Source organism: Eupeodes corollae, chromosome 2, assembly GCF_945859685.1.
Source record: "Eupeodes corollae chromosome 2, idEupCoro1.1, whole genome shotgun sequence".
NCBI lineage: Eukaryota > Metazoa > Arthropoda > Insecta > Diptera > Syrphidae > Eupeodes > Eupeodes corollae.
The window spans coordinates 52,832,596-52,851,354 of record NC_079148.1 but is presented as its reverse complement, the minus strand read 5'-3'; the positions used below and the strand labels follow the sequence as shown (position 1 = coordinate 52,851,354).

Below are 18,759 nucleotides of genomic sequence, written 5' to 3'. Positions count from 1 at the left end.
TGGAATTATAAATTTTTCTTTTGATTATTTTTAATTTCGATATAAAAAAAATCGTTTATTTAGTTAACTTCGTAATCTATTGCAAGATCTTTTTTAATTGCCAAAAGCGTACCACCACTTGCTCTTCCTTTGGTAGCAGTCTTCTTAGCTGGAAGCCAAAAACTGTTTTAAGAAGTAAACAATTTTTCAAGATTTACATTTTTATCTTCAACAACATGTGTTTCAAATAGACATATAAGGTTAAACGTGTAGAGAAAATTCATGAAGTCTGGAAAAATCAATTTATTAATAAGTCCAGCTACATTACACGCTACAATATCAATTTTACATATATTTTTGTTCTTATCCGATTTAGCCTCCAGTGCCACCGCTGAGCTAATGTCTAGAAATTTGGGTTTGATTGGCGTCATTTTCTTGCTGGTTGACGTTTCCTGTCAACTTTCTATCACTGCCAGTGGAAGATTCGACTTAAAATCAAGGTTTAACAATGTATAGTTGTATATTCTTAGGTTATTATTTTTAACAAGAAAAACTGTCATTTTGAATTTTCCAAAAGTAAAACCAGTAAAATCACAAAAGTCAGACTTAGGTTAAGTTAGATTAAAGTGGCTATCCGTGATGGAATAGGACACATTAGGGCCAGTTTTATGGCCCATTATGATACCACATGAATCTTGAAGCTACCTTCTCAGCTCAATGAAATTAGTTTGAGTCCCTTACGAAACGTGAGAGCCTGATTATGCTTAAATGACTTGATGAATTCTCTTAGGTAATTCTTCCGTGTTTGAGCTTAAGCAGGGCATGTACAGAGAAGTTGAAGAATGTTTCCTCCTCTTCCCCATCCATACAGCTTCTACAAACGTCATTTGAGAATATGCCTAACTGTGTTACGTGCTTTCTATTAGACAGTGCCCGATTATGACACCGATTATCGAGCTTACATGTCATCTGTATTATACATATAGCAAGCACCTTGATTGCCTTAAATCTAGTGTAATTGGGCCAGATGTGATTTGTGACTTAACACGTCGTCATATTATTCCACCTGGTGTTTGTCTTCTTCATAGAGTTCTGTATTAGCAATAGTTTGCATGTAGCGATTGGTATGCAGGCATTTGGCAAACAAGGTATAATGGGTACCATTTTCTGGAAAGTCGCTGCGGCCCGGCACCCAGCAAAAGTGAATGAGATGATCGACTGTTATGCATGCAATTATTTATTTTACATTAATAATAATTTTTTGGTTGTAAAATATTCTAGATGAAAAATATGTGTTTAGATTTATAAATAAAATGTTAGTTATAATCGGTGTTTAAATTTTAAGGGCCAACTAAACGTCAAGGTTTTTCTGCATTTCATTTGGTCACGCATCGAACATTTAAATTTCCTCTAAAACGGCCCAATATTTCTGTACGAAGTTTTCGCTTAATGAAATATTTTTTTGTATGAAAAAGCTCTTATGATGTCTTGATAATATTAAATGGTCAAACTTTTATATGTAAACAACCCATAGGAAGTTATTGTGATGGGTCCGATCTGTCGAATTGAAAATTTTGACATTTCTCGACGTTTCAATGTCCCTAGATTCTTAGAAAATTGCTGTGCGTGCGTGTTTACGTCAAAAACAAGAAGAGATATCGACTTCAAATACATTTTTAGAATATTTCAATTTAAATTATGGAAAGATACTCAATCGAGTAATGTGTTTAGGTTATTCAGGCTTATTATAAAAATGAGCTTTTAAATTGTGAACTTCGTGATGTTTTCGATCAATTTATCACTCAAATGTGTGTACAATCGGAAAAATCGTCTAAAAATTTGAATAAACCGGGTCTGTAAGAGTCGTGAAAACACCAGTGCATGATCATACAGCTTGTACTGCAGAAAATATTGCTGCGTGTTTTTGAGATATGGCCAAAAAGAAAAGGTCTCCTGGATGGACATACATACGTAAATATACACACGCCATGGGCAGATATTGATCTTAGAGCTTTTGATTTATATTCTAGGGATCTTGAAACGTCGAGAAATGTCAAAATTTTGATTTCACCACATGGGACGCAAAGTTTGGGCTACACAAGACTTACATTGGAAATCATTTTTCAATATTATCGAACATTCAAACCTAGCGATTTTATTCTACGAAGATATAACCCTAACTTTCTCTCGAATTTTCAAGCGGGAAATAGTTTTCAGTGTCAAAATAATCAAATCTTTAAAAGACACCACTTAATGGCTCACCCTATACACGGATGTAACATTTTAGACAAACAGTGTTCTGCAAATATAAGTAACAAGTTTTTTCTTTATTAGATTAATATCCTTCATATCCTTTTAATACTCTAAAACCTTTTCATATTTTCTGTTAAATGAAATTTCCTAGATTCAAAGAGAATTATGATTTCTATCCATAATAGCTTAAGTGAAATACAGCCACAGAATTGAATGATGTGCTTTTGGTTTCAAAGTTTGACATTTGTTCTTCTTTCCTTAAACCTATTTCAGATCCATCAAAAATTCATTTATTTCGCCTAGTCCATACATTATATCCTTTAATAGAATTATAACAAGGCAAGGCACATTTGAGGTTGGCAAACTTTGAAGACGCAAACTTTTGATTTTTAATTAAATTGCTCCAAGTCACAAAATTGTATCCAATTAAGATTAAATTTTGCCTCTTTAAGATAAGTGACGACTATAATTCACATGAAATGTCTTTTTCAAAAGAAAAAAAAGATACAAAAATAGAAACAGAAAAAAAAGTTCAACTTAGTATCTTTTAGGAAAGAGATAATCTTGTATCTAAAATACATACCGACATCTATGCCTATTTATATAAATTTAATACAACTTCTATATTTCTATAAGGATACGCGCGAAAACATCCATCGTCTTTCTTCAACGTCTTCGTCTTCATCATCGTCATCAGGCTCGTTTTCCCTTTTCTATAGGTACATCAACATATATTCAAATTCACGTTTACAATATTTCGAGTGGGTATATAATGGAGCTCGTTTAAATATATACAAGGATATGAATATAACATTGCCAACTATCAACATCAGGCAATGACTTAGATAGAAATGCACGTTTGATATATCAAATGTATGTAGGTTACGTAGGGATGAAGCATTATGGTGTATAGATCCGTAAAAGGTATTGCAAACTACACTAGAACTAGATACTCTTCTACTCTGCACATCCTCATCAATCTGAAAACAAATTTTACATCAGCTGTGTAATACGTACGACGCGAAGTATACGTAATACACATGCGGAGTTTCTAAAAAAAAAAAACAATTTTTATATTACAAATTTATAGAATATCCTTGCGCAGAATTTCGTGATGGCGTTTCCCTTGACAAATTTTTGCCATTTGATTGATTGAAAAAGGAACTGAACACGATGTCTTTTACTATTAGAATTTGTACCTTTGCAAATACACTGATGGCTCATGGATCTTCGCATTGAAATAAAAACAAAATGAATACTTAAAAAGAAAATGGCAAAAGTGTTGCTCGGATCCGGACGTGTGTAAGAGCGCTCTTCCACCCGCCGCTCAACTTGAATGTTTGCAGTTTACTTTGGAATTTTGATAAAACGCTATATTGGATAGGTACCTAACGTACACTACCTATCTACCTTCCTAATAGATAAAAGAACTGCGTGCATTGGATCGTGAGATTTAGTTTCCGCATGGTATTTATTTTTGATTTCCTTTTTTCCATTTTATACGAGTACGGTACTCGTATCAATCGATCGGGATTCGGGAGCTATTTTGTTGGAATTTAATTTTATTTTCATCTTTTGGAATTTATTTTCGATGGAGTGTGGACTTAGGAACTGTGATTCTGTGATTGTGTTGAGGCTAAATCCTAAATATTGATTTTAAATATTTACACAAATAAAATTGTTTGAAAATTCATTGTAAGCGATTGAATTCAATGATCAAAATGAACACCAAAAAAAAACTTTTTTTGTAAATAAAAAAGCTATCTAGTTTATTACATATCACTAGGAAAAAAAGGCAAACAATATTACGAAGTTATGAAAAATTGCCATATTTTTTTTATTTCTTACTAATTCTCAGGCAATATTGAGAAGGCTTAGGTTCAATACAACGAAACAAGATAAAGTGGTGGTGGGCTTTATACCGACGTAAAGAACGATGTTCACCAATTTTTGATGTTTGATTTATATTGGTCTTAAAATTGCAAAAATCAAGCTTTTTTTTCAGTGGTGAAACGTTACGCAAACCGTTCAACTTTATTTATAGGCTTTCTGAATAGGTCAATGATCACTCTAAGGAAGAATGGTTTAGGGTCTTTTTGCTTTTTTGTGTTGAAAAAACAATAAACGACATTTACCTTTAAAAATGGTGATAAGGGAAGGATCCACCACTTTTCGATATTCTCATTTCTCTCTTTTTTTTTTTGCTTTTTTTTTATGTCTTGATTTTAAACGTGAATAGTGTGAATTGCAGTCCCATCTCGAAAATTCTATGTTTCGTTTCGTAAATTGTGATTATTTGATTAATGTTTTAAGTTTTAACTTCAGGCATTTAATTTAAGAACGAAAGAAATGTAAGAATATTTTATTTTGCGACATGTAAAAACTGCGTAAAATATGTTATGGCAAGTAATATAGTCCTAAGAAATTTCGAACTCGAGACTTTAAAACAACTTGTCATTGTAGCATACTATTCCAAAATAGTCAGTAAACTTTTCTATCGCACTATGCCTAACTGCAAGCATTTGTTATTTACTTATATCAATGTACATAGAAATCGTTGTTTAAAATTATGATTGGGCCTTATGATCGAATGATTGAACCGAAAGTCTTTCTTTCTTTTAGTTCTCTTTATCGATGTAAAGCTTTGTCAGATCATTAAATAAATATCCTTCAAGCGAAACAAGTCGTTCTTTATTAATTCGTCTTACAAAATCCCCTACAATTCATCAGAAGTGAGATAATCCACGTTTTAAAATAGTTTGTGAAAAAATAAAAAATTTTGTCTGTTCTTTCCATCGAAAAAAATCGTGTTTTTTTCTCTTGCAATAATTAATTAAAACAATTAAATATGTCGCAAGCGTGGACAAAGTTCTTAAATAAAGCAACAATCGTTGTTCTCAAAGCTGTGTTAAGATCTTTATTGCTTCCAACCAGTGGTTCAAAAGCTGAATTAAAGCGACGTGTGGAAGTTGGAGTAAAAGATCTCACAGACGACGATCTGCGAAAGCTCATACAAGAGACTTCTAGAGAATCCACCGTTGAATCTGCCGACGAACAGTTTTCTGATGCTGAGGACAACAACGAGGAGCCACGTTCGGAGGAAGAAATTCTGGATGAGGAATTAGAAAAACTTCATCGGATTTTTAAGAAGAAACAGGAGATTCATAAACTGCAAAAACAGCTTCAAGAATTTCAACTCGAGGAGTCTGCAACCAGTACCAAATCGACTACAGTTTGTTTCAGGGATATTGAAGACTCCATACCCCCTTTTAGTGGCGACGACAATTTACCTGTGCAACGTTGGATAGAACAATTCGAAGACTATTCCGAAATCTTAGGCCTGGATGAAAGAAGTAAATTTCTTTACGGGAAAAGACTTTTGACAGGTACAGCCAAATTATACATCAGAACAATCATCATAAAAAGTTGGCAAGATATGAAAACTTATTTGATCAATGAGTTTAAAAAGAACGTGACTAAGGCTGATGTATACAGTGATCTTCAAAATAGAAAAAAACGTCATGACGAGACTTTCCAGCAGTACGTTCTTTCGATGATGGAAATAGCTTCACAAAGTGTCATTGAAGAAGAAGACATTATTCAATTTATAATTAAAGGAATCGCAGATGTTGAAATTAATAAGTCAATTTTGTATAACGCCAACACCATCATTGAATTAAAATCAGCCTTACGCAAATATGAGAAGTTAAAGCGCAATTGCCGAAACAATTTTTCTGACGTCAGGCCATCGAGAAGTACACCAAATAGTTCTCATGCACGCAACATTACACCAAGCCGATCAAATGTCACAAATCAAGGTTTTAATCGTATCAACACTCAAACAACACCTGATAAGCGAGAAGTTTCGTGTTTTAAGTGTGGGAAGCAGGGACACATTTCACCCCACTGCTCTGGGAAGAAATCAGTCATGATTGTGAATACGAAAGATCAAGTCGAAGAAAAAGAAAAAATTGATTTACCAGCCAGCGTGAACACATGTGAAGAGAGCGAATCATCAAGCAATGAATTCGAGAAAATCATCAGCTTTAATTTTGTCAGTGATCAAATGGACTCATCAGCAACACTCTTGACTCTTTTGGATTCAGGGTCCCCCATCAGTTTTGTTCAAGCTAAGTATATACCTCCGTTTTTGATATCAACATTAGACCTGAGAAGCCATAAATATGTTGGAGTAAACAACAGCCCGCTGGATGTACTAGGAAGCATAAATTGTATCATATCTTTTGAAAATTCATTTATAAATTTACAAATGTTAGTTGTTAAGAATAATTCAATGTCTTATCCTGTAATCTTAGGTAGAGATTTCATGGGCAAAAATGGTTTGGTTCTACAACAACAAAAGAAGAATTATGTAAATGAAATTGATCGAGATCTCCAATTGTCATCTGGCGTTCGTGATGCTCCAGCTACAAGTCAAAATAATGAGCTGATAACTACGGGTGATGATGTCAACTTTGTTTTTAAGGTTATGAATATTGACCTGAGTTGCAATGTGAGTAAATTAGATCTTAATATTAATGAACATTTACCTGAGACTATAAAAGAAAACGTTATTAGGATCGTTACACCAGCTTTCTCTATTTCGAAAGTTAATAAGCCATCAAATGATTTTTTAAAAATGCAAATAGTTTTGTCCAAAGAAACTCCATTTCAATGTCCACCAAGGAGATTGCCTTATGTGCATAAAATAAAACTTCAAGAGATTTTAGAAAATTTAATGAAAAAAGGCATTATCCGCGAGTCGACTTCCTCATTTGCGTCACCCATAGTTCTGGTCCAGAAGAAGAGTGGGGAGCTTAGGCTTTGCGTTGATTACCGCGAATTGAATAAGATAACTTTAAGAGACAATTATCCCTTACCATTAATAGAGGATCACATTGATCGTCTTAAGAACAAAAAGTTTTTTACAACCCTCGACTTAAAAGATGGTTTCCACCACGTTAATGTGGCGGAAGACTCAATTAAATACACGTCTTTTACGACACCTCTAGGGCAATTTGAATATTTAAAGATGCCATTTGGCCTTAAAAATGGTCCATCTGTGTTCGAACGGTTTATTAAGCAAGTATTTAAAGATTTGATTGCAAAAGGTAAGATTTTGACATATTTGGACGATTTTTTAATTGCTACAGAAACTGTAGAAGAGAATTTAAATCTTTTAAAAGAAGTCATTCAGGTTTTAATTCAAAATGGTTTCGATCTTAGATTAGACAAGTGTTCTTTTTTACAAACCGAAATTCAATACCTGGGATATAAAATAAATAAAGATGGTATAAAGCCAAATGATGCCAATACCAACGCCATAAGGAATTTTCCAATTCCCAAGAGTACAAGAGAGGTTCACAGTTACGTGGGTCTTTGTTCATATTTTCGAAAATTTATACAAAATTTCTCAAATTTAGCCAAACCATTGTACGACCTTTTGAAGAAAAACGCACCATTTGTTTTTGGTGTAAATGAAATAGAATCTTTTAATTTACTAAAAAACAGGCTTTTACAATCTCCAGTTCTCTCAATCTATAGTCCTCATAACGTAACGGAGTTGCACTGTGATGCGAGTAGTGTAGGTTTTGGTGCCGTCTTACTCCAAAAACAACACGATAACAAATTCCATCCGATTTTTTATTTTTCGAAGCGAGCCACAGAAGTTGAAAGTAGATACCACAGTTACGAGCTTGAAACTTTGTCAATTATTTACGCCTTAAGACGGTTTAAAATATATCTCGTTGGAATAACTTTTAAAATAGTCACAGACTGTCAAGCACTGACACTGACTCTAAAGAAAAAGTCAATTAATCCGCGCATTTCTCGTTGGGCCTTAGAGCTACAAAGTTTTGACTACAAGGTAGAACACCGTAAAGGGAACATGATGAATCACGTCGATGCTCTTAGTAGAACATTTAATATACTCTACGTTGAAGATGAATCATTTGAGTTTGTTTTAGCAGCAGTGCAGAGACAGGATCCTAAGATATTATTAATCATCAAAGAGTTGGAAAAATCTGAAAGCCCGATGTATCAAATGATAGATGGTCTAATATACCGAAAAACTAAAGAAAAGGTTCTTTTTTATGTCCCTCTAAATTTGGAAGACCAGGTAATTCGAACTCATCATGAAGCAATGTGCCATTTAGGGGTCGACAAGTGTTTCGAACACCTATCCACAACCTACTGGTTTCCTAAAATGAAGGATAAAATCAGAAATTATATTAAAACTTGTCTTAAATGTATTTGTTTTTCTCCTGATTCTGGAAAAATTCAAGGAATTTTGCATTCAATACCTAAGGGAAATATACCCTTTGACACATTGCATATTGACCACCTTGGTCCATTATCAAATGGGAGCAAAAAACACCTTCTCTGCGTAATAGATGGTTTTAAAAATTTTTAAAGCCTTATCCAGTTAAAACTACCCAAACTAAAGAAGCTATCATCTGTTAAAAGTCATATTTTGAAAACTATTCAAGGCCAAATCGGATTATATCCGATCGTGGGAGTTGTTTTACGTCAAAGGAATTTTCAGATTTTATGAGTGCAAATAACATTTATCATATAAAAGTTGCAACACATTCTCCTCAATCTAATGGCCAAATAGAGAGAATAAATCGAATTCTTATTCCCATGTTGGCCAAAGAATGTGATCCTAGTACAACGAGTGGGTGGGATAAGAATATTGCAAAAATTGAATTCGCTCTTAATAATACGTTGAATCGTAGCACAGGCTTTTCGCCTAGTACACTTTTGTTCGGAACGAACCAAAAGGGACAGTTTTGTGATAGCGTCAAAGAGTTTTTAAATGTTAAATTGGATTCCAAAAGAGTAAGATTCGAAGACATGAGAAATAAAGCTAGTGAAAATATAGAAAAAAACCAAAACTTAAACAAGATTTATTATGATAAGCGACATAAGAAACCCCATGTGTACAAAGAAGGAGACTACATAATGGTAAAGAATATTATAATTGAATTATATTATAAGAAACTATTTGCAAAATTTAGGGGTCCATACGAAATAGAGAAAGTTATGCCTAACGATAGGTACCTAATAAAAGATATTGATGGTCTACAATTAACCCGTTTACCATATAGGGGAGTCTCATCACCTTCTAATATGAGGCCATTTTTGACTAAATATATCTTGGAACATGACGAAGACGCGAATGACGTTGGAGATCATGATAACAATGATTTTAATAAATAAATAAAAAAAAAATGAAAGATAAAAACCAAACAATTTTCTTTAGATCTCGATTTATAAATAAGAACATACATATATGTATATATCTATATTTATGTTTTATAATGTAATTTCGTACAAATACATATATAATCATATTTATGTATATTTTAGTGTATCATGCGTTATATGAATAATTGCATGCAAATTTTCACGATATTTTAAATTCATTTCATGCAAACTTTCGTATTATTTTAAAAGAATAAAAAATAATCATTTAATCATATTTCATTTCAAAAATGTAAATGTTCGATGTTATTCAAAAGAAAATTTATTTTATTAACATTATTAACTTTAAAAAATACTTTATGTTTATTATCTATTAAAATAAAACAAACATAATCGCTATAATAAGAATCTTTATTTATGTTAGAAAAATGTAATCGGGCGATTACTCGATCAGGCTGGCCGATCTGTAGCATACTATTCCAAAATAGTCAGTAAACTTTTCTATCGCACTATGCCTAACTGCAAGCATTTGTTATTTACTTATATCAATGTACATAGAAATCGTTGTTTAAAATTATGATTGGGCCTTATGATCGAATGATTGAACCGAAAGTCTTTCTTTCTTTTAGTTCTCTTTATCGATGTAAAGCTTTGTCAGATCATTAAATAAATATCCTTCAAGCGAAACAAGTCGTTCTTTATTAATTCGTCTTACAAAATCCCCTACATCATAAAGATGGTACAGAAGTGGAAAAAGTGGTTCGATGGGTTGATTGAGTTTAAGCAAATAATAGTTTCAAGTACATCGGAGTTCTTTTCGGTCAAGTATCCAAAAATCAAATTTTCTCTAAACAGCCCATAATTTTTGAGCGGAGTTTTACTTTTAAATGACATACATATTTTTTATAAAAAAGCTTTAATGCTCTCTTAGTAATATTAAATGGGCAAAATGTTTGATTTTTAATAAATATTGACTTTTTTTACTTGCGACATATAGAAACTACATACATATATGGCAAGCATTGCATTCGTAAATCTGACATTACGGTGGTATAGAAATGGAAAAAAGTCGGTCCCACAATTACGTGCGTTCGTCTGTCTGTCCTGACCACCACAGTCATTGTTCGATTGAGTTCAAACTTTGAAACTAAGGTAAAACACACTCGTGTTAGGCGTTTTTTTTTTTCATTTTTGTTTTAAGACTTAAAACAACAGTAGTCCACAAACAAATTTGTTTGCCAAAAAATGAAAATTCGAACTTTCTTAACAACGAACCAATAGCATTTTATTAAATTTTCTCCAAAATTTTGTATTCTTCACTTGGATTCTTTTAATTAAAAAAAATAAATGTTTGTGTTGCTTCATACGATTGTTAATTTGTTTTTGAGTTTTCTTAAGAACTTATGAACCGATTTCAATACTTTTTTTTCGAAATTCGATATGTATATTGAAATCGGTTTACTATTTCTTTATTTAAAATGTATATTAATTAGCTTTAAATAACTACGTACCAAACATTTTATAAACACACATTTTTTTCAAAAAAAAGCTGGGATGCGACCCACACTGATAACTTCCCATCACATCTGTCGATTTGTCTTGCTTAATAAATTGCAGGTTTTCGTGTTGGATTAACGTCAGCTGAATTATTCATACAAATTACCAATAATATTTTTCATATCAAGAAATAGTTTAGTTTGAACATAAAGTTTTTTTAAATAAATTTTTAGTCAAAAACAAATTTTAGTAGCATTTCTTAATTTTTTATAAATTGGATAAATGAACTTAATTTCACAGATATCAAAAACCGAACATCAATTTTTACCAAATTTGCGTACTTGTAATTTCTTTTCTTGTAATTAATTTTTTTAGGAAAACTACTGAATTTCTTCGGTAAAAAAAATTTGCAGGATGTTTTTAATTTTTAAAAAACTATTTGAGTCGAAAGTAAATTTTTATCTAATACTAAATATTGATATTTTTTTTAACTGTCAATTCCATTTTTCTCACAATTTTACTGAATGTTAACAACAAAATTTTTCAAAAGATAAACGTAGCTTAAAGCCAATATCTCAAAGTAGAAAAGATTTTTGAGTCGATAATCAATTTTTAAAAATTTTTATTAATTTTTTTGTTTATGTTTTTATTTTTTTAAACCGAATATTTAAAATAATATTTCATAAACGGTGATTTTTTAAGAGCTTGAGAACTTTAAAAAAAAAAACGCATAAAATTTGCAAAATCTCATCGATTCTTTATTTGAAACGTTAGATTGGTCCATGACATTTACTTTTTGAAGATAATTTCATTTAAATGTTGACCGCGGCTGCGTCTTAGGTGGTCCATTCGGAAAGTCCAATTTTGGGAACTTTTTCGAGCATTTCGGCCGGAATAGCCCGAATTTCTTCGGAAATGTTGTCTTCCAAAGCTGGATTAGTTGCTGGCTTATTTGTGTAGACTTTAGACTTGACGTAGCCCCACAAAAAATAGTCTAAAGGCGTCAAATCGCATGATCTTGGTGGCCAACTTACCGGTCCATTCCTTGAGATGAATTGTTCTCCGATGTTTTCCCTCAAAATGGCCATAGAATCGCGAGCTGTGTGGCATGTAGCGCCATCTTGTTGAAAATACATGCCAACCAAGTTCAGTTCTTCCATTTTTGGCAACAAAAAGTTTGTTAGCATTGAACGATAGCGATCGCCATTCACCGTAACGTTGCGTCCAACAGCATCTTTGAAAAAATACGGTCCAATTATTCCACCAGCGTACAAACCACACCAAACAGTGCATTTTTCGGGATGCATGGGCAGTTCTTGAACGGCTTCTGGTTGCTCTTCACTCCAAATGCGGCAATTTTGCTTATTTACGTAGCCATTCAACCAGAAATGAGCCTCATCGCTGAACAAAATTTGTCGATAAAAAAATCGACGAATCGACATTTCACGGTCTTCAGCAATACTCTCAGAAACAGACCCAATATTCCCTTCTGTACGCACTGTACGCATTCGTGTGGTTGGTTTAATGTCCAATAAAGTAAACTGAGTGCGAAACTTGGTCACAATCGCATTAATTGTTTGCTCACTTGGTAGATTAAGAAGACCATAAATCGGACGTAAAGCGCGAAACACATTTCGAACCCAACACTGATTTTGGTAATAAAATTCAATGATTTGCAAGCGTTGCTCGTTAGTAAGTCTATTCATGATGAAATGTCAAAGCATACTGAGCATCTTTCTCTTTGACACCATGTCTGAAATCCCGCGTGATCTGTCAAATACTAATGCATGAAAATCCTAACCTCAAAAAAATCACCCTTTACATATGTATTTATGTATTATACATACAAATCTTGTTAGACTGAAATATAATAATATGAAATTTTTGGAAAACAATTAACTTTAATTCATGCCCTGTTACCGCAAAACTAATTAATTGAAATTATTATCATACTTTTTCGAACAAAAAAAATTATGTTAGTTATATTACAAAATATATGTATATATCTATGTATATATGCTTGGATTTTGTGTATTATTGATCTAGTGCGCCTAAAACCTCATTGGGGTGGAAAACAGTTTTGAGCTGTATACACTTTAGTTGTACGAAAACACTAAAAACAACTTTTATAAGTTGTAAGGACTTGCTTTAACGCAGTTAAAGATTTAATGAATCAATAAACAATAATCAATTAAAAATATCTTAAACTAAAGAAAAATGTAATTTCAAAATTTTTGTTTTACCATTTTTAACTCAAGTTTTCATCAAAATAAATTCAGTTTTTTTAATATAAAATTGAATATTCCAAAAATTGAATTTTTGAAATGTTTTACTTAAAATTAAGACAAATTTCAAAACTAACTTACCTCAGGCATACAAATAAGTACTCGTATTGCAATTCATGTTTTGGTAATGTTAGTGGAACGGAAAGCTTAGCTCCTTTTTTTAATGTCAATGAATGAAATTAACATCCTTTATCTAACCTTTTTTTGTGTTTGCAAATACGTAGAATTCCTGCTCTAATTTAAACGTTGAATTAAATTAATCAAATTCGTTTTGATTTTCTCGGAATCAAATTTTGGGTTTTATCTGCGAAACACAACATTGTTGCGGATTGTGGTATTTGAATACAATTTTTTTTTATATTTAAATTATAAACAGTACAACCCATACATATATAATGTATGTATTTTTATGTGGCTTAGGTATTAAATTAATTTTGATATATTTTATTTTTGTTATTGACAACCAACAAATCCTCCTATAATTATAACTTTTTTTCTATTTTGTATAGAGATTTTATCTCGATGATGTTTTTCAAAGAAAATCTATTTAAAGTCTGACACTGACGTTGATATCAAACATTAATCGACATCACACCATAAAAAGCAAATAACAAACTTTGACAGCTGTGAAAATAATAATTTGACAGTTTCTTTTTATTTGCTGGTGCGGCGATGGCAGTCATTATTTCGCTTTTCTTTTTTTTATTTTTGCCCCATAACTATATACCCCTTTATTCTTTTTCATGTTTTCCTTTATACAACATCAGGGACTTGAAAGTGAAGACCCAAAACGAAATATCATACATACATCAAGCAACAAATGTACTCCAGTATACACATAAGGAGTAGCTTTTCTTGCCTGATGTCATAGACAACCGCAGCAGTGACTTCGTCTACGACTGTGCACATTTTTTGTACCATGGTATGCCATGCCATGGCATTGTCAGAGCTCATCTATTCCCTCGCGGAATCTTCAGAGGATGAACATCATTCTTAGTTTGTCTTCGAAAGAATGTGTGAATAATTTGATTCTTGGCATTTTCTATGCCTTACCACCACCTCTCTAGGAAGAAGCTACTCCCATAACTGACTACCCTCTGTGTTGCATTAACATCCATAGCACCAGAAAAGATATAGGAGTAGCAGTAGCAGTAGCAGCTGTCGTTGGTTTAATTCTCCGGAAATAAGTAACAGCTTTATGAGGATGTTCTTATATTTTTCTTTTCAAAACGATTTCGTCTTTAATCTAATATAGAATTATTTGTATAAATATTGAAAATAAAAAAGAAAAATCTATCATAAAAGAAAGGAGGCTTACTTTGGGATTGAGTGATGAACATTTTGTAAGATTTTGAGTATTTGCTTAAGAAACTGATTGTTTGTTTAAGGAAGGTTTAAATGAGAAGAAATAATTTGAAAGATGAGTTAATGTGTTTGTTGGAGGTACATTTGAATTCGATATGAAACATAAATTAAAAATATTTGTTTGCTTTTAATTTTTAATATTTTTAGAAATAGCTACATTTTTTAAACATATTGACGAGCTTTTATAAAATTAAATTAAAATTCAATTTATACTTCTCCATAAAAGATCAATTGAATTTTAGAAAAGAGACGTTTTTCTAACATTCTTACTTCTTCCATTTTTTATAAACCAACAAAAGTAAAAATAGTATTCGTCACGTTGTACATTTTTCAAAAAAAAGATTGAGTTACTTCCAAAGTTTTTATATGCATCCAAAAATAAAGTTTTTCAAATTTTAATAAATAATAAAGACCTGTAGAAAATATTACTAAAATTGCTGAAGACAGATTTTTGACTTGAATATCTTGGCAATAATTAAAGATACTGAGTTCAAACTAATTTTATCCTACGAAATTTTTTTTGAAAAAACCCCATTGACAATTTTTGTTTGTATAGAAAATAACAATGCATAACAAATAATACACAGAATTGGTAAAAATGATTTAAAATTCGAATACCTTGAGAATAAATGGAGGTATTGATAAAAAAAATATATTGTATTCTATACAAAATATTGTTGGTTAAATATTATCTGTTAGAAGAATCTCATGTTAGCTTTTGTTTGTTCTTATATATAAAAATGAATAGGAAAATGTGTTTGTTGCTGCATAACTCAACAACGTCTGGACCAATTTGGCCAATTCTTTTTTAAATATTCGTTGAAGTTTAAGGATGGTTTTTACGGCGAGAAAAATTCCAATAATTGCCGGAAAAACCATATAAAGAGCCCTCTTTTTTTCCCATACTAATGTTTTCTAACTTAAACGTAGTCGGCTTAAAGAATTTGACTTCAACTCATAACAAATTAAAAAAAAAAAAAAAAAATAGTTTTGTTGTCAATTTGCTGTTGTTTTTCTTGGATCTTCTGTTACCTTATCCACCGAGTTTGCTTTTGTCAACTGATAAACGGCTGAAACAAATCTGTATATCGTGTTTTGTGCAGAGTGTGTTAGTGTTTGCTTAGTTAGTGATTAGTGACAAAGTAATTTATAATTGATATGCCTTCTATAACACGAAGCAATTTAGGTAGAAGAACAAGGTAACTATCTAAATAATCGTACTGCACGTGAAGAACAAATTGAACGAGAAAGAATTCGGATATCACAAACGCTTGAAGTGCGAGTGCGCCATATAACTAATGATCGCTCAAGTTTGAATCGAGCTGCTTTCAGTTACGATGTGTCAATTGACTACAGTAAAAACCAATGTGTTGGTTTTTTTTCTATGAACTTGGTTTGCTCACACTGTAAGGCATTGAAATACAAAAACAAAACTATTGGATTGTGTTGCGCAAATGGTTAAATGAAATTGATACCATAGGATCCACAACTGGAGTTTCAGGAAACGGAACAGATTCCATACACTTTTTGACAAATATCCAACACTATAACAATTGCTTTCAAATGACTTCTTATGCCAACAAATGTAGAAAATTTCATACCAACTTTCAAGGTATGTATTATACCAGTTATATTATTTTAGCGAACAAAATGTTCTATCACCTAAGTTAAGATGTTTATTGATAGATATTAGTTACAACTCAATATATAATTTTTAAGATCAAATATTTGTTAAGGTTGATGACTGACAATCCATAAATGTATACCCCATTGCTCATTTTTTTTATTTTATAGTTTTTGGTACAAACATTTTTTTTTTTAAATAGAACGGGAAATCCAAATATGCAAATCATGTGATTTCAATTGAGGACATGTGCTTGATAATGTCAAACAAACTATTAATTAAATTAGGGCTGACTGCGCTCAAACGTCTAATGCATGATGCTTTTAACCAAGAGTTGCCTAGAAAAAAACTGTATGATCTTAACACTTTGAAAGAATTAATTCAAACAAATCTTCCAGTGTTGAATAAACAGCAGAAGTATGTATTTGATACTCTTATGAAAGTAGAAAATGATGAAACTGGAGGGATTTACATCCTAGATGCACCTGGTGGTACAGGAAGTTATCAACAATTCGCTTACAAAATAAAATTGCCCTTGCATTTCGTCGGGAGTCGCAGCAACTTTGCTTAAAGGTTGAACAGCCCATTCAGCACTAAAATTGACCTTGAATTATGCAAAGCAATGAAACTCCAACCTGAAACATTTCGAAGAACTCTGCAATGGCAAAGATTTTGCAGCAATGAAAACTGATTGTTTGGGATGAATGTACAATGGGACATACAAAATCTTTGAAGGTTTAAGACAGCACTTTAAAAGATCTATTAAGCAATAATATCATATTTATTGGTGCAATCATTTTTTAAGCAGGAAATTTTCGTCAAACATTGCCAGTGATTCCACGATCAACGCCAGCTGATGAAATCATGCATGTCTGAAGTCCTCCAATTTGTGGAAACATGTCAAAGTACTTCATTTAAGCAAGAATATGCGTGCCGAATTGCAAAATGACCAATCTGGAAACATCTTCCCTAAACAACTATTTGACTTTGGTAATCGCAAATTTCGTATAGACATGTGGATTGGCTGCATTAACTTTCCTCAAAGTTTTTGTCAGTTAACGCAATCAAAAGATGAACTTATTCAGAAGGTGTTTGCAGATGTTTCTCAAATTTGCAGAAACCATGATGGTTTTAGCGAACGAGCTATTTTGGCTGCAAAAAACATTGATATATAGGTAGATGAATTGAACTTCAAAATTCAATACTCAAAGGAAAGTATAAAGGAGAATACGTTCTTATACCGCACATCCCAAAGATTCCGAGGGATGTGCCATTGGAGTTAAAACGACAACAGTTTCCAGTTCGGCTTGATTTTGCTATGACCATAAACAAGTCCTAATCTAGAAAACCCATCTTTCTCACATAGTTAATTGTATGTTGCCTGTTCCCGTGCTGGAAAACCATCAGATTTGTTTGTCTATATGCGCCAAGTAATCAAATAAAAGACATTGTATATCACAAACCACTAATTAACAATAAAGCGATTACATACTTTTAAATCGTTATATATGTTTCATTTTATTTATTATTGTTTATTCACAACGCACTTTCACCAGAGTGACGGTTCAGTTGAGGAGAATGTTAAGCCATGACTATAAAATACGCAGAAACAAAAACTGGCACTTTACAAATCTTTATGACAGGACAAAGTGTGTCTGTTCCTCTAGTAAGAAATAAAAATGTTCAAAAATTAGAACTTAAATGTTTTTTAACTAAAATAGACTAGCAAGACTTTAAGTAACACCAAAAGACGGGCTACTTTGGGAAGTTATCATTGAGGGTCGAATCCTTACATCTTTTTGTAAAAGAGTGTTATCAAAGAAATATATTTCGTCTTCAGTTTTGTTCAGTTCAATTTGATAACAGAGAGAATAAATGTAACTAAAAGTTAAATTGCAAACACAAAATCATAATTTTAGTTTTCTAGACTAAATGTACTCCAACCCAATGTTTCCCTTTATTTTCCTTTCATTTAAATTTAATGATTTTCAAAGTGGAATAAACCATGAATTTCATTTAAATCCTTCATAACCTTGTAAGGAGTGCACTTATTAGAAGAACGTATAAATCGCCTTAAAAGCCTTTCAAAAATATAATCTAACTCAAGATTCAAAAACAACTATATTTTAAGTTACACAGCGAAGAGCCTGTTTAGTTCATCGCTCTGTAACTTAAAAGACAGTTGTTTTTTAATCTTGAGGCCAACAGCTCGCATATAAAAGGACGGTTGATTTTGAAATGGAACAAAACAAGCTGTGTGTGAGGTATTTATAAAATTATTTTTTATTTGAAAGCCTCATGTATTCCAATAGGTATGGAATTTGAAATCATTCAAATGTCCGCCTTGTCTTCGCAGGGAAGCACGGATCCGACTTTCTCAATTTTCAATAACTCTTCCCCATAGATCTGGCTGAATTTCGAGCTATGGCCTGTCTTATATTAACCTTTAGGATATCGGTCGATTGTGGTTTATTTCCATAGACCTACGAATTCAAGAAACCCCACAGGAAAAAGTCTAGTTGAGTCAAATCGCATGACCTTGGTGGGGAA

At 32.1% G+C, this 18,759-nt stretch overlaps 2 protein-coding genes across 2 annotated transcripts in view; one reads left to right on the top strand and one right to left on the bottom strand.

The window, feature by feature from the left end:
- The window catches only part of LOC129945619 (teneurin-a), a 609,733-nt gene that overhangs the window by 576,257 nt on the left and 14,717 nt on the right, over positions 1–18,759 (bottom strand). The window lies entirely within an intron of this gene.
- Positions 5,081–18,759, top strand: part of LOC129944916 (uncharacterized protein K02A2.6-like) — a 94,951-nt gene continuing 81,272 nt past the window's right edge. The window contains exons 1-3 of the mRNA XM_056054576.1: positions 5,081–6,464; positions 6,549–6,749; positions 6,981–7,343. Coding sequence (XP_055910551.1) covers positions 5,081–6,464; positions 6,549–6,749; positions 6,981–7,343 — 1,948 coding nt within the window. The remainder of the gene's footprint in view (positions 6,465–6,548; positions 6,750–6,980; positions 7,344–18,759) is intronic.